The sequence below is a fragment of the Corvus brachyrhynchos genome, unplaced genomic scaffold (assembly GCF_000691975.1).
Source record: "Corvus brachyrhynchos isolate BGI_N302 unplaced genomic scaffold, ASM69197v1 scaffold142, whole genome shotgun sequence".
NCBI classification, from domain to species: domain Eukaryota; kingdom Metazoa; phylum Chordata; class Aves; order Passeriformes; family Corvidae; genus Corvus; species Corvus brachyrhynchos.
The window spans coordinates 9843475-9871134 of record NW_008237226.1 but is presented as its reverse complement, the minus strand read 5'-3'; the positions used below and the strand labels follow the sequence as shown (position 1 = coordinate 9871134).

At 35.4% G+C, this 27660-nt stretch overlaps 1 protein-coding gene across 2 annotated transcripts in view; it reads left to right on the top strand.

The window, feature by feature from the left end:
• The window catches only part of ISPD (isoprenoid synthase domain containing), a 110525-nt gene that overhangs the window by 31110 nt on the left and 51755 nt on the right, over positions 1 to 27660 (top strand). For both annotated transcript variants that reach the window (XM_017729370.1, XM_008629949.2), the window contains exons 4-7: positions 7286 to 7390; positions 14870 to 14915; positions 22825 to 22922; positions 26866 to 26955. In XM_017729370.1, the coding sequence (XP_017584859.1) occupies positions 7286 to 7390; positions 14870 to 14915; positions 22825 to 22922; positions 26866 to 26955 (339 nt within the window). The remainder of the gene's footprint in view (positions 1 to 7285; positions 7391 to 14869; positions 14916 to 22824; positions 22923 to 26865; positions 26956 to 27660) is intronic.

Below are 27660 nucleotides of genomic sequence, written 5' to 3'. Positions count from 1 at the left end.
CCTACCCCTAATTTTAATTAGCTTTGTAGTACTAGTATGAAGATGGCAAATATCTGTGAATTTTTCAATGTACAATCTAAGCATATGAAATAATCTATCAGGAGGAAGCCTTTCTGATTTGTTCATGGGTCATTAGGATTTTAGATATGATTGTTTGACAAGGAAATCTGTGTAGCTCCTAAATGTTAAAATAAAATCTATTTCTTCTTACATGAGAAGTTTTGTGTTATTAACAGCACCCCTTCATTGTTGTGGTCCATTTCAGCTTGGATTTTATGACTTTAGTCGCATTTTAAAAAAAAAAAAATTTGGAACTTTAGTAGAACCTGAGTTCTGTTCCATTTAATGCATGCTGAAAACTGATAATATTTTTCTTGTTTGGATGCAAAATTGCTACAGTGCTAATTTTTGAATAATGCAGTTTTGCAGGGGATTTTGTTCTGCATTCTGCATCTTTCTCCATTCACTGTCAGGCTGATGCACACAGACTATTGCTTAAATACAGGGTTGTCAACCTCACTTAAATGAATATCCTTATTTGTACAGTCTACAGGTTGTAGCTCTGAGATATCTTCCAAAGAGATCTCAGTTATTTCATCTGGCATCTTTTTACCCTGACAACTTTGCCCTGAGATTTAGAGGAATAAATAATTTTTTCCTATCCTTAAAGCCTACCCAATTCTACAGAATACTTTTCAGGGTAAATATGCTAAAAGAAATTTTGTCAGTAATGCCTTCTTTTATTCAAAAACTGAAGCTAGTTTGGTGGTCTGGAGAAAACTGTGCTAGTTTAGATAGCTCTGTACTTGATTAGTTCTTTGGCGCAATGGTAGAGCCAGGATATTGTCTGAATCCCCACCTTGCCCTAATTAATTTCTGCCACAAGAATGTTTGGAGAGATTCTAATGCCTTCCACAAGAAAAAAAGTTTTTTTGCTAATGGGATAATTACTTCCATTTTGTCACTCCTCATCCTGTAGGATCTCAAAGAACTTTGCAAATTCACATATTAGCTCTTGGAACTGTTTGCTGCAGTGGTGCAAAGCTTCTACTCCATGGGTGAAATTTAGCATCTCTATGGCTGTGAAAAGGTATTTTGTCAGATATAATTTGGAAGGCATATGTTAAGGAGACACAATGCAAATATGCAAGTTGGAAGTTAGATTGGATTATGAGAATATTGTTGTGTTACTTGATTTACCCTGGTAAGTGTCCTGTATCCATGAGAATCACCTGTTTGGCACAGGCTCAGAAAATGCTGAATACTGAGTGAGGATCTTGGTATCCCGCATATGGGAGACCACTCACCTAAATTGTCATCTGTTGCTTGTTCTGAGATAGCAACAAAGAAGACAATGTAGTGAAGCTAGAGGTTTTAATCTCCTAGTTATTGACAATTTGGTGTATTGAAAGGCAAGGAAAAGGACCATTTATGATTTTGCATAATTCAAGAGGTGATTTTTCTGAAGTAAATTGTTCCAAAATATTTTAAATTTTAAAAATGCATTTTAGCTTGGCCTGAATTTGGCTTGCCTCTGCTTCCGACCTCGATTAAATTATCTGTTGGTTTCTTAATTTTGAACGTGATGTATTTAGAAATCTCTTTATTGGGAGAATGTGAACAATTATTTCTTCAAATTTTCTTAGAATAACCTAAAAATCTGTATTTTTCTGCATTAGGGCAAGATTTTTCTTGTCTTTGTCTAGTCCAAATAATTCTTTCCCAAGTATTTTTCCAACTTGCAAGATAATTTAAAAGGTGTAAACAATGAGCCTTAACACAGTGTTTTGACTACTACTCTTGTCACATAGAATATTACTATTTTCTTATTTCTTCATGTTGTAACTGAAATATGGGTATTTTGTGTACTTGGAAGCAGCACAAGTACCAAAATATTCCAATGTATAATCAGGAAGTGTTCAGGGGTCTAACTGTCAGGAAATCATGGCATGTACAGAAAAGGCACTTGCAGTTACTGCACTGAAAGGTGATGGGATATAGATACAAATCTGTGTGAAACCAGGCTTGGTTAATTCTGTTAGAGACTAAATTGCTGTATCTTTGTTCTCTTCACTACTACTGCATCTGGCTGTATGTCATAGCAGTTTTGATAATTAACTACAGTAAAAATAACTTCAGAGATGAGATTATCTGGTTTTATGTTGATGTCAGTGTTTCCTCATTCACGTTTCCTCGATCTGTTTGCTGCTTCTGCTGTCTCTCATTTAGCTGTGGTATATTGATGTAGGCTGAGTGCTTGCTGCAAATCCACTGTTGGATTCAGCACTTTCTTGGTTTCCATGGTAATGAGCATGGCAAAAAAAAAACTTTATAAAATAGGATAAAAATAGACCAATTCAGGTGCAGTGAAAGCTTGTGTCTGCTTCTTTTCTTAATTCAGTTAAATGTTCCTGATGATGAATGTTCATGATGTCCTCTGGCACTTCAGCACTGGAAACTTCATTTGAAAGGATCTGGAAAAATCCTAAAGCTCTGCTATTGTTGATTAGTTACGCATTTTAAATGCAAGTGTTCTGATATTGTTACTGAATGGATTTACATGGGAGAATAAAATGGATATGCTGGTGGCAGTGGAAAAAGTGCTAAAGGTCACACAGTCAAGGGTTACAGAAGTGTGAATGCTGGCTCAACACAGGCTTTAAAGGTACCTGTGTAAAGGAGCAAATCTGAAGATTTTCTTTTAGTTAATGCATAAATAATATTAATTTGTGTCCTTATAAACTAAGGAATTATGAAAAGATAAGAAAGTGACAGTGCTGTATTGAACCTTTTTTTTTCATCTGTGCTGGTTCTGTTGTATGGTTACCAGTTCCCATATAAAGATCCAGTAAATTAGTGTTCAAAGTATTGTATTCAAAACTAGTGAGCATATGGACTCTTAGTAAATACCAGGGAGACAGAGGCTGCATAGCTGCTCTTTTCTCTAACCTCTTACTCTATGTTTACATATAAGGAACAACAATGTACCTTGCATTTTAGGAAGTAGTAGTATTTTTCAAAATGTTTTCAAACTAATTTGGAGGGAAGAGGAAGAAGACTTTGTGTAATGCTAAAATCTGTATCTCATTCCACTCATAGCATTTTATTCAAACTTTATTCATTCTTGGAAAACAAACAAAAAAACACCCACAAAAAAGTCTTCCCAAAGCTACCTATTAGAATGCCTTTGAATATTCAACACTACAAAAGGATTTTTAAGTAACTTATTTCCTTCTGTGTCATTTAAAGAGCTAAACTATTATGTTTTCTTTCTTTTGTGGATATGTTTTGTGCCAGTATTTCCAGCTGTTTCCATCATTTCAAATCTGTGGTGTGAAACTAAAACTATGTCTATTGTTTCACAAAGCTGTGTGTGCATGTCAAGTTCAGTTAACTGTACACTGTCAAACTTATGTTAAAAAGGCTTTCAGTCATAAAGGGGCTTTAGAAAGAGTAAGAGTTTTAAACAGATTTTTGTATTGTAAATTGAATCTAGATGTACACTGAATTACATACAGAAGATTTAGGATGAGAGTGGTTGTATACCTGGGTGAGTATGAATTTTCTTCACAGATATTCTGGAATTTTTGTAGAATCAGAGAGTGTCCTGAGTTGGAAGGGACCATAAGGATCACTGAATCCAGCTCCTGGCCCTGTGCAGGATATTCCTAGTAGTCCCACCATGTGCTTGAGAGCATTGTCCAAATGCTTCTTGAACTCTGCCAGGCTTGGGGAGCCTGCTCCTTCCCTCTGGATGAAGAACTATTTCCTAGTATCCAACCTAAATCTCCCCTGACTCAGCTTCAGGCCATTCCCTTGGGTCCTGTCACTGGTCACCAAAGAGAAGAGATCGGTGTCTGCCCCTCCACTTCCTTGTGGAAGGAAGTTTTAACTGTGATGAGGTCTCCCCACTCCTCGTAGGCTTCCCCTCAAGGTCCTTCACCATCTTTGTTGCCCTCCTTTGGACACTCTCTAAGAGTTTAATGTCTTTTTTATATTGAGGTGCCCTAACACTGTACACAGGACTCATGGTGAGGCCGCCCCAGTGCAGAGCAGAGCAAGACAATTCCCTCCCTCAATTGGCTGGTGATACCGTGCCTGATGCAGGACGTTTTTTTATAGGAGCTCTCTGCTAATGCTTAATTTGCTAACTGAATTTCTTAGAGCAGTATAGAAGCTTTTGAATTCTGCTCTTTGAATATGGACTTAAAATTTCACATGTGAAACTGTTTAGCATGTAGATTGTATATAAACAGCTGGCCTTGTGCTACTACTTCATTTCATTGTTCTCCTCTGACATCAGTGTATCAGACTTGGAGAGCAGTACACTCTGAATATATGTTTAGGTTGAAACAATTACAGATAATTAGAGTGGTAAATGTCATGATATACAAGTGTTAGTGAAATATGTTTTTAATTATTACTTTGCTTTGTGTCATATTTCATCCCTTGAAGCAAGCAATACCCTCAAGATGCCTTAGCCCATTTATGGAACTTCTCCACTCCCTACTAATTATCTGTGATTAATACTTCGCTAAAAAGTTGGAATTGCTTTGTTTTGTCTTAGTTGCATTCATTACCCATATATTAAAAAACGTAACAATTTTATTGCCGAGTAAATTCTTTCACAGCCAAATTTATTTCTGAAATTTTCTCTTCCATTCTGAAGCAAAAATAAAAATACATGGGTTTTTTTAATCTGTATGTTACTCACATTAGTGAAAAATAGTTCGTGTTCTACCAGAAAATTTTCCTTAAAAACAAAATGAAAAAGGAAACATTTTGGTAATAAATATTTGGAATTGACTAGGCCATTTCTGGTTTTACTGGCACTTTATCTCTGGATAGCTTTACTTGGAAGATCACTGCATTGTTATGTATTTCGGAGCTAGAGTTCCCTCTTCCTTTATCTTTTCTGTTGACCTTTTTTCTATCCTATTTATTTAAATTTCTGCTTAATTAAAAAATGTTCCAAAGTGGTTTTATTGAAACCCCCTTCTTTTTAAGTTACTCTATGTTCTTGTGTCCATTTTGTTTTGTAACTCAGCTAAAAGTCTGTAAAGAACAATAATATTTAAAGTACTTTTTAAAGTTGGCTGACAAATTAAATGATAGAAATTACTGATTTAAAGAATATAAAAGTCATAGCTATCTTTTTTCTAAGATGTCTGTGTGTATGAGTATTGCAATTCAGATGTGTAATGTTGATGAATTCCTTGAATTTCACTGATATGTTATAAAACAAGAATAGAACCAAAAAATTTTCTTCATCTGTTTTAATAAACTTCTTGAGGAACTTAATAAAAAGAAAGGCAGGTTGTGTTGCAGTACTCTCTTTTGGTTCTTTAACCCGCTTAATTTTTTACATGCTTGGCAATTTTGGTTTCTTGAGTCCTGGAGGGGCTGGAAATGACTGAGCACAGTATCTTTGAAACATGGACCCAGGGTTAAATTTTACACAGTGGAAGTGTTCGTAAAGGAAAGCTTATGTATTGCAGAGCTAATTGTCATTCTTTAAGGACCTTACTGGCATCTTGTTTGCGGTTGATTGAGCCGATAGCAACCTAAGTGCATTAATAAGATGTTTCACAGAAGCTTTTACCAAAGACTCTTGAAGGAATCTTACAGATGTGGGATAAGAGAAAGGATTTACCAGAGTAGATTATTTGTTAGAAGATAAGAAACAAGGTCAAGTGCATGACCAGTTTTCATTGCAGTAAATCACCAGTGGAGTTTCTTGATGGTCTGTACTGTGCAGTTATTTTGTTCATAAATAATTTGGAACAGGAAGTGGAGGTACCCTTTTTTTTTCTGTGTAGTGGAGATGAGGGCTAACTGAGAAGGTTTGTAGAAGGATATTATGATAAAATTCATAGGTAAGTGTAGGTAAATGGAGGGCAAAAGCGTTGATCAAAGTTTTGAAGTAGTTTTCACACATGAAATGACTGAATAAATATAGATCTCTTTATCTGTGGAAAGATGTGAGAAGAGATGTGGTAGAGCATTTTGAAGGGTTGAGAAGGTGGTTTTTCTGTCAGAATAACAGAGCATGCAATGAAAAAAGTGATGAATGAGATACTCCCTGCTGCAGTTGCTAAAAAAATACTGCTATTCAAAAAATAATTGGGTGAATTCAGGATTCCTGTAATTCACTGAGTACTGTTAAGGCAGTCGCTTCTGGTTCAGTGTGTCCCTCAGGGACTTTTTATTAAAGTGATTTCTGAAGCCAGAATAATAGCTTTATATGAGGCCAAGGGAGCATTCTGGGAAGGTAAGAACATATTATTGCCTTGTTCTTTCTTACTTACTGTTGACAAGTCACTCTGAAATAGAGACTGGGTACGGTGCTAGCCAGCCTCTGATCTTCTCAAATACCTCCTTTTTTTATGAAGATGCTATCTTAAGTTACCCTTCCTGTTTCTGTATGGACTGATAATTTAGCAATATGAAAATAGTAGAACTTTCTTATCTTAGTCAGGCTAATTCATCTTGAGCTAGTCCTGACTGATAAGCTCCCAGTTCCTGCTTTTCTACCTATGTTTTGGCTCAGGATATTCTGCTCCATACTCAGTTGTTCATTATTGAGATTCTTATAATCGCTATCAATAGGAAGCCAAACTGCTTGGGAAGGGTGTGTTGAGAGAATAATATCTTTTCTAGATGCCTAAAAGGTAGACAAACTTTTGTTTGTTGGGGTTTTTTTTAATCTGTAAGGATCATGGAGCAGCATGAGACTGCTATTTTTTGTGCAGATAACTGGAGAAAAAGATAAAGGGAGTCACGTAAGGAATACAGAGGTTACTACCATCCCTTTTTTGATGCTGCAATAACCAAAACAGGCCCAGCATTTGAAGAGTCATGCTTCTACATCTATTGATTTGTTCCCATACTCTAAAGGTTTGTCACTGAAACGTTAGTGGTGTCTTCTGGTGAGGCCTCTCTTGACTACGTCAAGAATTTTTTTATACATGTAACTTCTCATTCGTTTAGTTAACAATGTAAAGGTTTATAAAGATCCTGAGGCTTAGCAGCACCTAACTGATTTCACCTGTGCTTATAAAGTGTTTGTTTACTTCTATAACATTTTGCTGAATAGCCACAATTTGGCATAAGCTTCTTGGAGCGGTTTTATTTCTGATCTATCCTAAACCTATGTGCCTAATACAGATGTATTACTGTGGATAGGACTGTTGAGATGTAAGGTTTAATTAATGAAAGAAAATGTGTTATTGCTTAGAAGTATCTAAGACTAATTGAGGATTTTTTTGGTTTTTAATTACTACAGTGTACTGACTATGACCTGGATTATGGAACTGAATGTTTGCATCTGGTTCTGAAATACTGTAAAACAAATGCCAAACTTGTTGAAGGAACAGCTGACCTCTGGAAGGTAAAGACAATAATAATATCTAGTTCTATATATATAATTTAAAATTAATAAAATTTGCATATTACCATAAAAATTCAGATGTGTTTTCAACTGTAATTTGGGCTTTTCTATTTCGTATTTCAGAATTGGTTTTGTCTGAGCTCTTTTTAGAGCTCACTATTGTAGAGCGTCTTGGACAGTTTTTACTTGAGATAATCAATGAAGACAGTATTTTCCTGTAAATAGGAAAAACATCTAAGTACTTGAATGACCTAAGAATCTGTAAAACTATAACTCTGTAATCCCCCAAACTAAGAATGTTCTTTTATGGTACGGACTTTCTTCTGCTATTTCCGTATCTTTTGTCTATTTTCCTCTACTTTTCCTATGAGAACATTGCTTTTTTTCTGATGCCAAATACCTGGCTATCAACAGTTTGATTTTTAGAGTAGTTCATTACATTCAGTAGCACTGTAATATTTAAGACGTTTTCAAATAATACTTTAAATTTTTTTAAACATCATTTACCTTGTCTGGTAATCTGGTAGGTTCCTGATGACTGACAAAGCATCTGTGTGTACAGGTGCCAAAGTATATGTCCCTTCTACTCCAAAGTATCACATTTCATTGTTTTGGATGGTAGGACATTATTCTTTCTTAGTGGCTGTTGTGTCAAGCAATTTTAAAGTATATTTTATTTTATTTTATTTTATTTTATTTTATTCATTACCACACTGAAAGATCTGGAAGCAGCTCAAATCACTGCATCTGTCTTTGACAGTAAATTTCCTCCAATGAGACATTATTTTTAAAAGTATAACCATAAATCTTACACAGAAAGGTAATTTCCTGAATCTGCAGTGCACATTTCCTGTGCAATTTAACAGGAAAATTTACTTGTGCATTGGTTCCATACAGAACTTCTTTTGATATCCTGTTGGGGACATGCAGTCTTTCTGAAACTGTATATGGTCTGTTTTCCTATTCAGTCTTCTAAGGGACAGATTATGTCATGCATATTTACATTACGTACTTTTTTGGATGGTTTCATTGTTCACATTGCAAAGCATGATAGTTACATGAAGGGTAGCAAAATACACCAATAATGCTCATTTTTCTCATTATAATGTTCATCTGGTTCTTTGCTATCTGTAGATGCTACTGATGCCCAGCAGATAAATGTAGCTTAGAATGACAGAATAATTAAGTCTGAATGAAATAGATAGATGTCATCTGGTCCTACACCTTGCTGAAAGTGGGACCAGGTTAGTTAGATTAGGCAGTGCAGGGCCTTGTACAGCTAAGTTTTGAGTATCTCCAAGAATGGAGATTCTCCAAGAATGGAGATTTCACAGCCTCTCCGGGGAAGACAATTCTAATGAATATCACCCTGTATGGGGACTTTTTTCATATTATTTCATCAACATTTCCCTTACTGCATCTTGCACTGGGGAAGGAGGAAAGGCCAACAGAAAGCTCTGCAAGAAAAGTCCAGTTTATTCTTCTCTATGGCCATAAATTAACCCTTCCCCATCTTCCATCTTCTGTTCTTTGGGCTGAACAGGCCAAGTTCTCTCACACCATCTTAGCAGACCTCTACTGGCTTCCTTCTGTTCCTCTTTGTATTATACTGGGGAGCCCAAAACTAAAAACAGTACTCTGGTGTGTTCTCTAAAGTGCCAAATAATCCCTGTATTACCCATAATGAGATCTACTTCCTTACTGATACAGCCCTGTTTGATTCCTTTTCTCTACTGCTCCAGACTACTGACTCATGCTCAGCTTGTCCAGAAGGTCCTTCTCTGTAAAGCTGTTTTCTATATTTCAGCATCAGTATGGACTGCTGCTGCCCAGGGTCGTTCTGTCCCAGATGCAGGATGCTGTATTTATGTTTGTTATAGACCACAAAGTTTCTCTCAGCTGTTTTCTCCAGCCTTTCAGGATCCTTCTAAATTATTGTTGGACCCTTGAGTATATTGAATGAGTACTTGTTCATGCAGGATCCTTCTAAATTATTGTTGGACCCTTGAGCATATTGAATGAATACTTGTTCATTTGTTGTCATCTACTGGTTTTCTGAGGGTATTTCCCCTTTCTCAGGTTGGTAATAAAGATGTTAGACAGTATTGTCCCCAGTATCAGGCCCCAAGGAGTAGTATTAGTAACCAGTCCCCAGTTTCATTGGGGCTTGAACTTGTGCTCATCTCTGTTTTAAAAGGGACTTGTTGAAGTGTCAGTGTCACCCCAACACTGTTTATGAAACAAAATCCTGATCCTATTAACTTTATAGTGTGTGGAACACATTGCAGTAGCACTGGACTTTAAAGAGGCCTATAAACATTTGGAAAATGATAATGTCAACAGGAAAGGGAAGGGAAGGGAAGGGAAGGGAAGGGAAGGGAAGGGAAGGGAAGGGAAGGGAAGTCCTCCCCCTGAGAAGGAAAGAGCAGCAGAGACATTGTGTGATAAACTGACTGCAACCCCCATTTCCCATCCCCATGTACCACTGGAAGGGAGGAGGTAGAGAAAATTTGGAGTAAAGTTGAGCCTGGGAAAAAGGGAGGGGTGGGGAAGATGTTTTAATATTTGGTTTTATTTCTCATTATCCTACTCTGATTTGATTGGTAATAAATTAAACTAAATTAAACTATTTTCTCTGAGTTGAGTCTGGTTTGTGTGATCTCTCTCTGCCCTTATCTTGACCCATGAGTCTTTTGTTATATTTTCTCTCCCCTATCCACTTGAAGAGGGGAATGACAGAGCAGCTTTGGTGGGCATCTGGTATCCATCCAAGGTCAACCCAGCACAGTCTCAGTGTTGACAGTGTTGTGTAGAGTGTGACAGTAGCAAGAGCACCCATTTATGTGCAGACACTGTGCTGCAGGCCATTTCAGAGCAGTGAATATTTTACATACAGTAAACACAAAGATGCTGGTGCCAGGTCATTAAAGTACCTTCTCACATCCTATGCCCTGTCTAATTTTGTAGCTAAAAGTCATTGGTGTTTCTGTGGCTTGTAAAGACATTAAGAGTGAAAGGCATAAAAATGACGAGGTGTGTAAAATATTACATCGTTTCTGCAGGAAATACTGATTTCAGTTTGGAGCCTACAGAGCAATACAGCTCCGTCTTGAAGAGCACCCAGCGTTGGTCACTCTGTACCGAGGTGTTTGGCAGGTGATTTGGAGCAGTACCATTAAAGAACGGTCATGCTCAGTCTTTAGTTTGATGAAGTGCAGAAGACTGCCAGTTTTCTCAAGTGGTACTTGCTTACAAAATGATTAGGAACTATTGCTGTTACTAGTCAGCTCTCAGAAACACAATAATCTTTCATTAGCTGTCATAATACTGTAATTTGCAATATATTGTTATTTTTTTCTGCTAGGTTTTTAATGCTGAGCTAAATGAAATTTCATATGCCAAGAACTGATGTTCTCCCAATGGCTCCAGCCTTATTTTTCAACACAAGGCAAAAAGATATTCCATCCAGATAAATAATCTGAAATAAATAATCCTCGTTCAGTTGAGGTTTCAGAGGATGTGTAACAGAAGGACTGCAATCAATTAACAGTTTCTGACGTTCAAGTATTAAAAACCAGTTTCATCATATGTGGATCTTGAATCTTTAAAGAGCAGATCAGATATTTGTAAGAATTCAGTTTATGCATGAGGTGCACAACTGACATAACATTAAATGACTCAAAGTTGTGGGAAAATGTTGTATGTGTTTATATATAATCTTCTTGAATTAACACTAATTACTCTACCTGAGCCCTTCTACATTAGGAAAAGTAACATTTCAAAGTCACTGTTGGAGCTAAAGCAGGAGATAGTTTACTTTCTGGGAACAAACTACAAAATTAAAATCATTCTTTGTAGTGAAAACAACCAAGTAATTCAAATTACTTCAGTATTATAAATATTCCTAAATTCTATTTTAAAGATAGTTATTGTATAATTATTTATAAGGTATTTGGGGTCAGGACAGCAAAAAAAGGAAACAGAAAGACTCTATCAACACCACATTTTCAGTTTCTCTGTGTTTGATACCTTGAAAGTAAAATTACCTTAAATATTCTGGGGCAATATGCTCTTAAAGTGTAAAATCAACTAACGGAATGTATTTGTTATACTCTGATATATGTGTGTGTATAATGTAGATAAAAAATTCAGTATAAGAACATTTTTTAAAATTTGAGGCAGATTTACAGACTTAATGTTGGCAGAGTGAAAAATCCACAACATTTCTAAAAAGCAACAGATTATTTTCTAATCCTACAAAACTATCCCATACAAAGGAGATCTGTATGATGTCTTAGCGTAAGAGACGGGAAAAACTTCATTAAACTGAAGTGCAGTACACTTGTGTATGTGTGTGGTCATAACTTTATTGTATTTGTTCAGTAAAGAGTTGTATTTTTGCATTTGATGTCCACTTTTGTAAGTCTGAACTGTTCCTCAAGCTGTTTGAAGAAGACTTTTAAACATTACATGGAAGTAATTTTGGGGAATAACTTTAAAAAGAACGTCTTCCTAGGTAGTGAAAACTTACAGTCTGACAATTAACAAAAAAGGGCACACAGGAAAACAAACTCATCTGATGATTTTTGAGGCTTTATTAAAGAAGTACAGTAGAGTATTTATTATACAGAAGAGACGTTTACCAAGTAAGACTGCTCTGTCTTTCCTATAAGCAGTTCATGTTTTCATGTTCTGTGACTGTGAGGTATTTGTGCTGAGTTTTAATATTTGGCCTAGTGATATTCTGGATTGCAGCAATAACGTTCTTAAAGTCTTGGAGCACTGGATGTTCAAGAGGACAAAATGAAAATTAATATTGTCATGTGAAGAATGAGAATTTGAGTAATTTGGAGCCTGTGAGTTTGATATTGATCAACAAAACAAAAGGGTGCACTGCTACAGGAAAAACTTGGTTATTTAAAGAGTCAAGGGATTAATGTAATTAATGTGAACCAACATGGAATTTAATTATTTTGTGAAATTGGCTTCAAGACTTTATTACAAGTCTATAATCTTGACTGATAAAGATAGTGCTGCTGGTAAAACATACAACTGGCAGAAGTTTGACTTGTTATTACATGACATCTTAATTAAAAATAGGATGACTGTAACTGTACTAGTTCTCATTAAATAGATGAAAAATTAGATAATTGATATATTTCAAAAGATAATTCTCACCTCATCTCACCAGTTTCTGCAGAAGCTGTTATTGTCTCTAAGGTATTTAATAGTTGTCTGGTAAAGTTTGCAGACAAAGATTTAAGGATTTGTAAATAAAAATATAATTGATCAGAAGTAACGTATTTATAAGGATTGCTTAGCAAACAGTTTAAAGAAAAAAGTATGCTTTTCATTGCAGCCAAATATCAAGAACTGATTTTAGAAACAAATTAAGTATAGGTCTTATTTAATGGATTGTTCTTGGAAGGCAGTGACTTTGAATGTGGTGTAGGTATCACAGAGGGTAGCAAGTTTCCCAAGTATGTGGGCAAAATACCATATGTCAGCCATGGATAGAGAAACAAGAATATGAAATTGGAGAAGAGATGTTCTAGTATTGCAAGTGCATCTAGAATGCTATGGACAAATCTGGGCTCAAGCTCTGTGCAACTGTTATAAATAAGGAACATTCAGGGAATTGAATTTAGCATCTTACTCAAATTGAAAGAGGTGTAGAGAAACCCTCCCTCCTTGACTGGTAAGGGGTGGTCACATATGGTATCTGGAAGGATTTTCCTGTGAACTCTGCAATTTTCACAAAACTTATAGGAGCTTTTATCTGAAATTAGCTTATAAGATCAAAGATTATGAAAGAAATACATATGAAGCATGTGATATGGTCTTCAATGATTTATTTCTCTAGGAAACAAAGCATTTGCTGATGTCTGTCTAAGAATTACAGGACAGATTTTTTAAAGGTTCATTCTTAATTTTTTAAAGGTTCATTCTTAATTTTTTATTCGCCTGTGCTGTTTTCTTGAAGACTGCACTTACCATTTTTTTAGATCAGGTTGTTTAAAAATACTTTTGCACCTCAAAGAGACATTAAATGTTAGAGTATGTGACACCATTTCTGACAGACCTTAGTCTTGTTTCTTGAAAGGTTTTGGGATTATAATCTGTTATACTTTACTGAAAATTCAATATAAATGCCCTCTAGAATCTGGTGAATAGCAAGAAACTTTGCAGCAAAATCACTCAATTGGTCACTCTATCCTTAAATCTAACTTCAAGACATTGACTCTTCCCAACAGTAAGTAGAAATGTGAAAGTCTGTTTGTAAACTGATACTCCTAAGATTTATCAGGATAGATTCATTCTCTGGCTGCTCCTCCTGCAGGACAAACTATAGGGAATTAAGTTAGTTTTAAATTTTAAAAGAATGTAATGCATTGGGGAAATCATGAGATGTTATTCATCTGTTTCTGAATATAATACAGAGCTTAATTTATGAGATTGGAAGGAAAGTGGTCACAAGAATCCTTATGTTGAAGTCAAATAATCATTTACTTGGAGACTAAGTATACCATTAATGGTATCCTGCTGTAAGATTTACTTTGCAGCACTAATGCTGTTGGAATCCTGTTCAGTAATTTCAAAAAGAAAGAAATATTTATTCAGGCTCTAGAGAAAAAAAAATCAGAAAATCCAGTAAATATTATTTAGCATTACAGGAAGTTACAGTAAAAAGAAATACAAATATTTAAGAGTCATATCAGTTCAAGTCACTGCTTGTTAGTGTGAAGACAGTGCTAGCAAACACTGTTAATGTCTTGGATAGATCTGACTTTAATTTTCTGTTATTTTATTTGCAAAGTCTGTGATTGGGACTGTCAGCCACCATGAGCGTACAAAGACAGATATAAATGGTGTTTTTGCAAGTACCAAGTAAATATTCAGCATCTTATTGTTCATCTAACTTGATCTGATTAATGTCTTCAAGGAGAACTTGATGTTTATTAATTCTCTGAAAGCTCATGCACAGTCTACTTGTAGTCTCACTGACTCCCACTGGTTGATTGGACTCTTGTTAACAAAAAGAGTCTTGCACTACTGAAAAATTGCACCTACGTTAGTAAAAGCAACAACAAGGTTTCTCTCTGGCTGTCATTTTTATGATCCCAAGTCCTGTTGAAAACTAATCTATTCTGCAATAAAATTAGCATAGAATTGATATGTAAAAAAATAGATGCATTATTATGTTTTTGTGATTTTTCAAAGCGTTGAAAATAGTTTTAGGTTTCAGATGAGTTCTAAGCAGATGTAAGTATTTGGGAAAGGGGTTTTCTCAAGTCTCCAGTACTTTCTGCAACCTCTGTTCTCATAAATTGCCAGTGATATTTTGCCAAATTAAGAAATTGACAATATCACTTGTTTATGGTATTTAAAATGTAAAGAATTGCCTTCAGGGCAATTGTGTTATTGGTTTTACATTCCTTCCTGCTATGTCAAATCTAATGAGGCTTGTCTGTCCTTTAGGTGACCTACAAGCGGGATCTGTATGCAGCTGACTCGATCATTAAGGGTATGTGTTCGTCCTTGTGACTGTCAGTTTGCATATTCCTGATTATAATTAAGAATTTTGTGTGCAATAGTTTGAAATGTCTTTAAGAAAAGTTTTATGATGCATAAAATGTGCTTAGGCAAGTTGTTTTAGCTCGTTTACTGGAATCTTTGTATTACGCATATTTATTTACTTCTCTTAGAATACAGAACCTTATAAAAAGCTGTGTATATTACAGTCAAACAGAGATTAATTTTGAAGGACTTTATAAGGAATAAACAATCTATTTTTTTCTTTCATTTGCAGGTCAATTCTGAATATGTTCCATCTTTCTATTCTACGTTGTAGAGTGAAAATTAAATATTAACTCTTTAGGGCTTGTCACTGTTTCACATACAGTCAGTTGTTGCCTAAATTGATGTGGCAATTATGTGATATTGAGGTACTTCATTAATTTATAAATATCTTGTTGAACAGTTTGTTAATTTTTTTTTTCCAGTGGAAGTGGTTTCATAGCAGTTTAACTTAAAGACTGGATTTAGCCTTTATCTAGGTTGACTCACTCTAAAAACAATGTAGAAAGTAAGAATTCTCAAATACTGTATAATGACCACACTGATGGTTATTGTAAACTGACAGGCAGTGATTCAGGGGACTCTTGCCTGACTCCTTGTTGAGAACTGAGGGATAAAACCCCAGAAACTGATGAAGAGAAAGGGACTTCCTTTTGGATTAAAAATACCTTTCCAGAGAAAAGAATGAAGTTCCTATTTAAGAAAACCAGAGCAAAACCTGTGTTCTGTTGGGGCACGGTGAGTGAATGGCTAGTTGTCCACTCTGGTTATTATAGTGGGCAAATATTGCATATTAGATGCATTATTAGAATTACTTAACTGAATTTTTCAGGCACAAGTCAAGAAAATAGGGTTGGGAAGCCTGGAAATTTCTGGTTCTGACAGGCAATGGGCTCTCATATTCATAGATAGAAGCCTGGGATTTTTGAAAATCTTACTTTTTGTAGATGTTCCACACTCCTAGCTTTCAAGCTTAGGAATTCCAAACATATTGAAGAAAAGAGGGTGGCAGGGAGTAGTTGACATGAATTTACAAAGCAGTAATTATGCCTCACCAGCACAATAGCCTTCTTAGCGTATGTAATGTTATCACATCTTTTTGTTTTCCTTAAAGCCAGTGCAATCTTTTTCAGCTGTTACTTATAATAAAAAGCTTGTGTAGTTTAAAGTAAATATGAAGACCTTCATGGTGGTCAGTCAGGCTAATCCCTTTAATAATGTCTAATCTAACGTTCCTTTGCTGTGGCAACATGCAATGTATCTACTTCAGTAACCGCAGCAGTCTTACTATGGTGGTTTCTATGAAAATCTGTACTTCAAGATTACTGAAGTTTAGATTTGCTTCTTGCTGCATTGTGCAAGTTCAGGAAGCAGAAGCTGTACGTGTTCTTTTCTCCTTACGCAAGCAGTATAATGAGTCCTCCATAGCAAATTAGGACACTGCATAACAGAATTATCTTACATATTATCTTTAATGGGATTTTGAATTGGCACTGTTAGTTGTCCAAGACAGCAGTTTGAGAGTTGTGCCTTATCTATTTTGTGCCCTTCAAAAGGCTTCAGATCTCAGATCTTCAGGTCGCTATAGCATGAATTATTTTGGTAGTGGACAGTTGAACCATGTGAATTAATATTAGGCACGTGCTCTATTCACAGTTCATTCCACACTTAAAGCATATTTAAGGGGAGAATATGTTTTTGTCCTTCGGAGCATCATCCTGATGTACCCCTGTATGGCATAATTTACTCTTATGGTTGTTAGTTTTACAGAATAAATCTTATTAGCTATGATCTGCTGTGTTGTGCTATACCTATAGGAAACCTTCAAGGATAGGTCACCTTAGAGAATGGCAACCATCCTACAAGCCAAGGCATGTTCAGTTAGGCCTTTCCTATATGCTGGGTAATTGACAATATGACAGTGTTTGCTTTTCTTGAGAGTTCAAAACCCACTACATGGTGCTATATCGTAGAATCATGGAATCATAGAACAGCCTGGGTTGGAATGGACCTTAAAGACCATCTGGTTCCAACCCCCTGGCCATCAGCAGGGGCACCTTTAACTAGATCGGGTGGCTCAGAGCCTCATCCAACCTGGCCTTGAACACTTCCAGGGACAGGGCATCCACAACTTCTCTGGGCAACCTGTTGCAGTGCCTCACCACCCTCACAGTAAAGAATTTCTTCCTAATATCTAGTCAGAGCCTACTCTCCATTTGAAGCCATTCCCACTTGCCGTATCACTACATGCTCTTGTAAGTGATGTGCTCTTGCTTATCACTTTTTGTGCCATGTAGAGTGCCTGAGGGGGAAGTCCTACATGGCTGTCAAGTTGAGTTGCAAGATGCCAGCTCTCCAAATGCCACTTTGCTGTTAAGGCCCTCTGGAGATGTCCCAGAAGCTGAATGTATGGGTTAGGAGGGTGCAGGGAGCCAAGGGCTCTGGCCTCACACTGGCTCCCCACTGCTGTTTCAGTCTTTACAGCTGATTTCTTTATTATTAAGTTACCCAATTTACTGTGCTGGACGCACATTTTCTCACTGGATGAATTCAGTAGTGATGAAGAAATTTTGAGTGTACACATTTGATTTTGTGACTACAATTCCAAATTTCATGTCATTTGCAGTTTATATTTATTAGTGATCAAAACATTTGGTTTTCTTCAGGAATTCAACAAATTTCAGCTTGCTAAACTTATCAGGTGGGAGTAAGAAAATCATGCATCCCTATATACATTTTTTTACCTTAGATATTTATACACATGCATATAATTCTTATTCAAGGCAAAGAAACATTTCACTGATGTAAAAAGACTAATGAGTTATTTTTCTGTTGAGACTGTTTTGTTAAAACATTTCTTTTTAGTTTCCTCACTTCCTCAAATCTCTTTTTATAACCATTTTGTAAAAAGCAAATTTAATGCTTTTCTTTAGTTACACAGGTATAAACTTGTAGAGCATGCAGACAAGGTGGCACACGCCTATTTTGAATAGTCTTGAAGTAAGAAAACATTGTCTTACAAAAAGGGTGACTCATCTAGAAATGTAGTTAAGATCAGGCTAATACAAAACATCCTAAAAAAATTCCATTAGGATTACTGCCCTCGAGGTAGATAATTTTGAACTCTAGTTCTAACATGTAAACTTTAAACGGTGCTTCTCAGAAGGGGTTTGTAACTTACAGTTTGACTCTCTCTCTCCTCCTCCTCCTCCTCCTTGTTTTTCTTTTCTCAAGGGCCTTACTTTATAAATAACTTTTTCACAAGAGCATGCATTTGCAGATTGGATAACTTGCCCTCACATTTGGCTAAAGAAGTATCTGTTGATGTAGATAAAATGATGGTTTTTGCAAGTGCCGAGAAAAATATTGTAACGCCTTCAAACTGTTTATGACTGTTGGGAGCTACATATTATGACTTGTGTTCTGTGAAGAAACCACGTGACTTTTTATAAAAATAGAAATTGAGCAAAGGACAGAGAACTTATGTGAGGTAGGCTGCATTTTCATGGGCACACTCATGAACCAGTGGCTGTTCTCTGCTCTGAGCCAAAGAAATAGACTGGTAGGTGGGGAATACTCCTTGGAATAGCTACTGTCAAGTGAGAAGAACCCTATTTTCTTGCCTTCTACCACAAAATTTTCCTTTCTTTCCTGTGTACTAATATTGGTAGGGGGCAGTGTCAAGTTTGGTTTTTAGTTTTTTGTGGCTACAGAGACATGTGGGATGGGTAAACAAAAAAAAAAGTTAGATACTTTTGGTTACCTATATTATTCAAATAAAAATTTCAACTCATTCTGTTGAGCATGAATGAACTAAATGCGTGGCAGTATTTATTTAATTTTTCGTATGTTTACAGTGGTAGCATCTCATAACAAAGATGTTTCTAAAGATGCCAGGGGAAACCATACTGAATTTCCAGACCAGTCAAACCATTGCTATGTAGAAAGTGCAAATGGAATTCCAATAAACTAATTTACTACTTGGAATTCACTGCAAACTTCAAAAGTATTTTGATGAGATGTGCTTCCAAAATAGGAAGCAATAGGAATTGTAATAGCGTATTAAGAGTGGTGTGGTATGAGCATGTTTCCAAAAACAAGTGTAGGTACACACATATATGTGCAATTAAGAGAAAAAAATTATGTCTGTAGGCTAAAACCTATTTGCGATTCAGATGCATTTTTTTTCTTATGGTATTAATTCCCTAGGATGTGATATTTATTATCTTTATTCAAACAAAGTATTATTTTAATTGCTGTTTATTTGTGGCATGCTCTTCAAGGTAAACTTCTAAGTCTTCCATTAGAGTGCACTTAATACATCATCTATCTATGGTAGTTCCATAAACATGCACACATTTTAATTTATGATTGGGTACGATCCTAGGATAAAGACTGTGGCAGGTGTTGGTGAATAATAATGTCATCTAAACCTTCCGGGATATCAAAGGAGGGCATAGAAAGATTGAAAAGCAAGTTTTCTGATGAAGGAAAAATGACGTTTTATGGAATAAATTCTGAAATCTTGTGTCAAATTTAGGTTTAATGAAGAAAACTCCTGATTGAGAAATTTAATGTTTAAATTTGACAGTGTAAAGTTTTAACTATTTTTTATTTCATGCAAAAAATATGCTCTGAGTGCATGTTAAAAGTGATGGATGGGATCAAACGTGATGCATGTGAATGGGGAACACTACTCCATTATCAGGTACAGCTGGAATTGCGTGATGTGTGTTGGGGAGAGGAAATTTCCAGAAAAATAATAAGTTTAAATAAGTAGAGGAAGAGGAAGCCAAAGCAAGGTAGAGGGTTTGATATGTAATGTAATAGTGAGAAAACAACTGAAAAAAAGCATTGGGCAGATGAAAAGGAAGTTATGGCAGAAAGTAGTTAAGTAAAATAGAACTGTGGTTCATTGTGGGAGGACAGGAGGAAATGCAAAAACCCAACCAAGGGAAGTTCCAACTCAGTAAAAGGAATAATCTTGTTCACCCTTGACAGACAACCAAGCAGCAAACAGGTTGCCCAGAGAGATTGTATGCCAGAGCAGTAAGGGGCTGAGTGACCAGGCCTGACCTCATGGGTGATCCTGCTCTGAGAAGGAGTTTGAATGAGAGACTCCTGGAGTCCCTTCCAGCCTCAATTATCCAGCGGTCCAACGGAGAACAAAATGTTTTTAGCCGAGTATTAAAATTCTTGGTGACATGGCCGTGTCGTGCCTTTCCAGTATGACTGTTTCGTTCACCCAAACAGAATTCTGACAAGCAGAAATGAAATGCTGCACACAGCTTTACTGGCAGGCAGCAAAACTCATGGAATCCCTGGAGTTACGAGCCAGCACTCCAGATGTGCTCACTGAGTTCAGCATGACTATGCTGAGTGACAGAGCTCCATCATCTTAGCAGAGGTGGGACACGGGCAGTCTTGGGGAGGAAGGCGCCACTCAGTCTTCCTTCCCACAATGCAGCAAAGGTGCAGTCTAAATTAACACATGGATCTGTGACCACTTGAAATTGGATTTAAATGGAAGTTGAGTTTCAAACCTCAACTATAACAGAACTGTTGCTTTACTATGATGATTTTGTAAATGATGATTTCCCAGACTTCTTTTACTCATTTCCTTGATCATTTAAAAACATGCAGCATCTTTTCAATGTAGGTATTACCACTACTTTAATGTTCTCCTACTTTATTAACATACTTTCCCCTTATAACATTACATTCCTCCTCCAGATAAAAAATAGTTTTCCACACTTCATTGGATTTTCTCTCTTCTTTATTAAATTCAACCTGAAAGTCTTAGTTGCTTTTTTGTAATTGCCTCACCTTTCTCATGTATATTACAGGAAATTAGAGATCTAAGAGGGCTGGAGAGAGGAGTGAGATGGGTTTGTATAGCTGCAGCCTTTGAGCAGCCTTTTGTGAGAATAGTTCTGACACTTACTGTTGATTACAGACTTCTTTTTAAAAACAACTGTTTGAGCTTAAGTTATGGTGCATTTTTGGACTCCACAGCCTTCTTCCACATGTGGATTTTTGTAATAGCTCCAATCTTCATTAAGTTACTTAGTTCAATAGAGTCTGAGTTCTTGAAATCTGATATGTTAGTCTGGTTTATTGTGTATGTCTATCTTGTATCTGCACTTTGTGTACAGTACTAAATTCAAGTGGCTCTTGATCTGATTTCAATCTACCCACTGGTTTCTTTCTGCTGATAAGAAATTAATTCAATATGGTTTCCCATTTTTCAGACTGTAAAGTTGTTCTGTATTAAGTAGAAGCCAACTGTGATGCATGTTCAGTATACTTTTTTGCCCAGTTAATCTATGGGAAGATAATTTCTCCCACACTTGTGGTATCCTGTGATTTCCAGTCCTGTGAGAACTGGTCATGCATTTTTTTCATTTGCACTTCCATCTGGTTGTGATGGTTTATAAGCAGATGTTTATTGTTCTCTCTCTTTCTTCCTCCCTCCCCATTCTTGCTAACTTAATACAAAGTCAGTTGCTATTTTTGTTGTCACATTATAAATATTGGACGTAATAAATATCCATGATTCAAAAAATCATTCTAATTATCTTTTGGGATTCTCAGTGGTTAATTCACTTTTCCTGCTCACAGAAAATTGCTTAAAAATCACAAGTCACTTTCCAATAATGTTGACTTTACAGCAGCTTTAAAATTAATTTTCAGGTCTTTATGTCTATTTTTGTAAAGAAGTCTATGTGTTTACAATAGAAAGTGAGATGTTTCTGCACTGCTGAAGTAATGCATCTGATTAAACTTATTGTGTGGTATGTAATTATAGAAATAACTTCCCACATGCAACAAATACATATGTTTATATCCAGACTTGTTTGAAGACCAGTTAGCCCATATTTTTATAATTTTTCTTGTCTTTCACTCCTAATTTATTTTGTGGTGGTGTTTGGTATATTTCTGTCCCTGGAGTTCATATGCTTTAAACATAATTAGACTTTACTTTTATGAAATTTCTAGTTGCTTATGGAATGGCTCCCCCCAAAACACTGGAAATCTTATGTTTTCTTCTGTGTGTTAATTCAGCATCTAAAGGATAAAGTCCTGAATTAGATTTGAGAGTTTCAGACTTGAATTTTGGTTTGTTATCTTAAAGAAAGGAAAATGTTCACTGAATCTAAAACCTGTAGTCAATAACAAGAGAAATCACTAATTTTCTGAAATACTGGCTTTGTGGAACAGATCAGGAAATAACTTGAAACTATGGTTCTTGATAGCAACAAAATACTGTATTTTGCGCCCCCCCGCCCCCAGTAAAACATTTAGGAAGTTGCCCATGCCAGGATCTTTGTCACTAACTTTGCAACTTCTTTGCTGTTGGGGTGAACGGTTACATCTTCTGTCTCCTTAAATAGTATCATCAATAAATTTTTGGGCTATTTTTTAGTATGTATTGTTGGGAATAGGATTTATGTTATATCCTGGGTTTTTTTGCTTTTTTCCCCCTTAATTTACTCAATATTACTGACGCTGCATTTAGTGATCTGTTGAAATGATAAGAGAGATGAAATTTTCAGAAAGTTTTCTTGATTGTCATCTAGTGTCAATATGGACCCGAACAAATACATTTTAGTAGATTTAAATGGGCTTTGGGGACAGGCCTTACGTAACGATATCATGTTGTACAAAATCATATCAAATATAATTTGAGTTTTGAGATGTATGTCATATAAATTACGTAGTTACATTAACTGTACCTTGTAGCCGTTAAATTTACAGCTGTTGAAATATGTGGATTGAAGGTAATGTTTAGCAGATTAGTAATTTGGATTAATTTATTTTTGCATGAAATACTAAGGTTTTTTTCTTGATCACAGACAACCTATCACAACAAGTTTGTGTTATCACCAATGTGAAGGAAACTCTTGCACAAGTAGGTTTTCTCCTTCCTGAATCTCTGAAAAGCCAAATAAAAGTAAGTACAACTCTATGGCTCTCAACTGTACGATTAATTTAATGTTTCTGGTTGCCACTGCTCCTAAGAAATGGTCTAAATAATGTGAAAACAAAAAAGTGAGACTTCCTGTGTCACTGTAGTATTTATTACAAGGGATTAATAACAGGTGTGGAAGTTACCAAGAAGGAAGCATCTTTTGCCCAGTTGTGCTGTACAGGGGGATCTTACAGATCCACATAAAATGTCCATATTTGATTAGAGGAGAAATTGAATCCAGACAAAAGAGAGGCCATTTTCTTTAGATTTTATGAATTCAGTAAGACCAAATTGTTACAAGTATGTTACAGAGGAAATGCTTTTGTTACTTTGAAGTCTGACTTGGCATTTGAACCAATTAAAGAGTACGTTGTTTTCCTGCAGAGCTGTGAATGCAAAATCAAATTAATCATCCTTTTTGTAGAGTGATAGGGGTACATTTCCCTCACAGTGAATGCTCATTGAAGCCTTTGCTTTAGGATATGGATGGAATGTTCTACTGGCATTTAACAATCTTTTTCGTTATTCTTTCTAATAGAGCTATCATATTTCCATTTTCCCAAAGGCGATTAGCATTTGATAATTGCTTAAATTTAGACTGGTGTTGGGGTGATTCTTAATTATATCTTATGTGATGATATCACATGTTCCTGTTACCCTGAGAAACAGACAGGGAATAGCTGTTCAAAAATACAGGTTTTCTGATTTGCATATTGTTACTTCTGCAATGGTTTTATTCATGTCTGTTGATCTTCTGCATGGTGTGTTAATTATTAGAAGGATATGTTTCTCTACCAACCTCTATGGCTGTTTTATATCTGGAAATGTCATTTGACATTGTACTTACAGTTTTTGTTTGGAAAGAATTGTATTTAGTATGGAATCATGCTTTATATCTATTCAGTGTCTACATCTAAAAGTGAAAAAAATTAGCAGAGTTGAATAAGATCTTTTCTTGTCTGAATATCTGTACGATGGGACAGAAGTATGTTTCCATTTCACTGACACCAGATCCATTGCTAGTTCTCATTTTTATCTCTGTGTAAACTATTCTGCTATTAGTAGGAAGACATCACTTACCCATATACTTTTAAACAATAAAATCTCTGAGTTAATTTTTAAGCTTACCAATATACAGAACTCTTAACCTTAGAAACAATATATGCACAAGCCTGTGTGTTCTCAAATGAAGCACAGCACCTTGTGTGAGAAAGACTTGATTTTGTGCAAAATAATTATTTTAAGCAATATAGATGTGCCACACTGAAAGCTGGGCCTTTTCAAAGGGATAATTGGAAGGTAATTAATCTAAATAGGAGACCAACTGGGAATCATTCAGTAGAGCACATATTATCTGGGTCCAGTATTTTAACATTTTAGATACTTTTGATACTCCAGTTCTCAGTAGCAGCCGTGTTTATTTCTGAGGTATTTGTTAACTTCTACATATATCCTTAAAGTTAATTAAAAAGAAATTTTTTAGAAGGATTTCTGAGAGAAGCTCTAATAACATGATAATGCCAATAACAGGGGAAAAAAAGACCTAAGAATTGAACTAATAAGATAAAGAAAATGAAAAGAAAAGCTTTTCTAAAAATTTTTTAAGGCTACATTGTTGTTTGTGAAGTACTTTAACAGTACTTTAATCAGTGTTACTTTAAACAGTATGACTAATGAATGGATGTTTTGTTAAGGATATCATACTGTTAAAGACGTAACTTGAGTCTTTCCTTAAATTTGTTATTTAGCCCTTTCTTTTGAAGCAAACAAACCTAAATGGGAGGTGAAGGTGTTTTCTTCTGTCACTGGAAATCGTGTACTCCTGTTTCTTTAGTGACAAAGTGCTGCTGTCACATGAAATGGAATCAGCTGGATGAAGTTGTGTGTCATTTTTGTGACAGGATAATTATCCATGAGCTGCATATAAAAATATTTGGTTGTTTTCAAATAGAAAAAGAACTATTATTTCACTAGTAGAAACTCACCAGTTTCTTAATGATTGCATAGTCCACCTGCTGCATTGGTGTTAATTGTGATTTTAAATTCTGATAAAATTTAAATAACTTTTACAGGTTCCAAATATCCTGGTATTAATCTTTGATTTTATGAAAGTTGATGTTGAATAAAGTTGAAAATTCAGTGCAGGGCATCTGGTAATTAAAAAAGCATTAAAGAATATCAGTTGTTACAAGGACCAGAAGTAATAAAGCAAATCCATATACTCCTTTTTATTTAAACACTGAACTATTATGCGACAATCAGTTTTTACCAAGGTGGTATTTTTAGGTAATTTTTGCTCTCTTGCATAGCTGATAACATTGATTAATATTAATTTTAAAAAAAGTAATATTGAATAGGATATAAAATGGCAACTAGAATAAGAATTAATTTTAGTTAATTGATGATTTATTGAAGCTTCTTCTTAGGCAGCTGTGCTTACTTTTCCAACAGAGAATTTAGATTTCATTTTTGCTGGATAATATAGTAGTTAAAAAATGCTAGTGTGGTACTTAATAAAATTGTTTAAGTTAAATCAAAATTTCTGATACACCAAAGGAATTTTTAAATGTTCAGCAATGCTTAAGCATCATGTATGGTAATATCTCAAAGGAAAAAATAAAAGTAGGCCTTCTGCCTTGGGTCATGTTCCAAATACCTTCAGAAAAGATGCTGGCTTGCAGTATGCTTGTGTTCATCGAAGTATGTGCAAGGTTGAGAAGATACCAGGGATTTCTGATTTTACATCTTCAGAGGTTCAAGCCAGGTGAGCCCTGGATTATTGCATTTGCCAAGTATTTTGAAGTAATTCATACCTTCTGTGACTTTTTATTAATCTTAAAAGATTAAATGTCAGCTATTTGTGGTTATGCTATCAAATTTTGAGCCCAAAATGTTTCTAAAATCTTTAGAGCAAAAATATCAACTCTTTGGTTTCAAACCACCTTCCTTTGCAAACAAGTTAGCTCCTGATTATGACAAAAATTAACAAATACAGCTTTACATAACACTGCAAAGCCATTTAAAACGTTGTATTTGGAACTTCTGTTGGATTGTGGATTAAGTGGCATTTTAAGGGAACACAGCAGTGTATTGCTTCTGTTCTATGATACTTAATATGTGTTTTGGGCAGAAATAAAGCTCAGTTGTATAGTGAAACAGTGGGATTTGCTGATTTAATGGAAGCAACATGAAGATTTTTTTTCTCCTGAATTTCAAGATTTTGTTATTTTTTTATAATCTGCTCTTAGGGAACAGATTCACCCTCTGTTACCTGGTTTACTGTTTTACTTAAGGCAATCCTGAAGCTGATAATGCAGTAGAATCTACTTTTTATTTTATCTGGGATAAGATAGTTACTTAGCTTGTGTAAAAGGCTGCAAAATAAGTATGTCTGTACTTAAGAAAGTATTTTAAAATATTCATTGAGGAAATTATTTCAAGGAGAAACTCTAGTCAAGTCTTGTACTCTTGCTCTGGGCAGAACCTTGGAACATCACTGCACCTGGTCTTTCACGCACACTTATTTTATTTAATTTTTAACTTCATGAAGACAAAATGTATATATTTGAGTATTATAGAGGTTTTCTCAGAATTAGACATCTAAAATAATTAGATCATTTTATGGACAGTGTTTTCATCTCTGGAAACAGTTGAACATCCTAACCCCAGCAGCAGCACTCGTGCCTGATGCTTCTAGAGCTGTTTCTGGAATGGCTTCCCTAAGCAGTATACTTCAGCATATGTTGGGCTCCATGCTTCACTGTTGAGTGCCCCAAAATTCTAAGCAATTTTCAGTTTTTGTAGTGGAAATAATAATTGCCAATTTAAAATAATTTGAATGAACAAACTCTGCCACAGTGGGGGAAGCTTTAGCAGATAGTTAAGGCTGAAATAGAATTTTTGACTTTTTTTTTTGTCTAATCAGGTTGAAGCTATTTCACAATCTCTAAGCAAAAATGATAGCCATCTACAAAACATCATTTCAGGACAGTGCTACAATTTTGTTTGTGTAAATGTAAGTAGTAAGGATGCATGCTTTTTAATTTGCACTTAAACTTATTAGTAGTGGTAAATAATTAAATATTTGAGTAATAAGTTGTTATTTTTGTCCTCATATGCTGTGTCCATTCTGATATTTGCTGTTTCTGATGTGCACTAAACTAGACCTTTGAGATACTGGTCTGTTCATTCTCCTCTGGTTCCACTCTTCTGTTGTTGTGTTGTTAACCAGCCATGAATGCTTAAACCATAGGGATAAAACTGGAAGTAGTTCAAAATTTCCTTTCATAGATGTTGTAGTGAAGTGTATATTGTATTTTAAGGAGAGGCCTGTCATACATGTGGTCATCTAACTGTGCATTCATTGCTACCATGGTGTAAGGTAATGTTTCCCATTCGGGACATGTGCGTGCCATGTGATCTGTATCTGGGTCCTTGTATGGGAACAGGTTGGTTTTAGATGAACCATATCTGAGACCAATCTTAATCTTGTTTTTTTGTTTATATATATATATGTATATAAAGGGTAATCTCGTTCTTTTTCAAACATCTATAACTTTGCCAGACAATACCATTGCAGGTATATTAAAAACAAACAACTAACCAACCAAACCCCCCCAAAACCAGAAAAGTGAGATATATTCTTTTTTGGTAAATAACAGAACTTTGAATTCAATTTTTATGAAATAATTGTTGTTTTCAGTAATTCTAAACATTTATT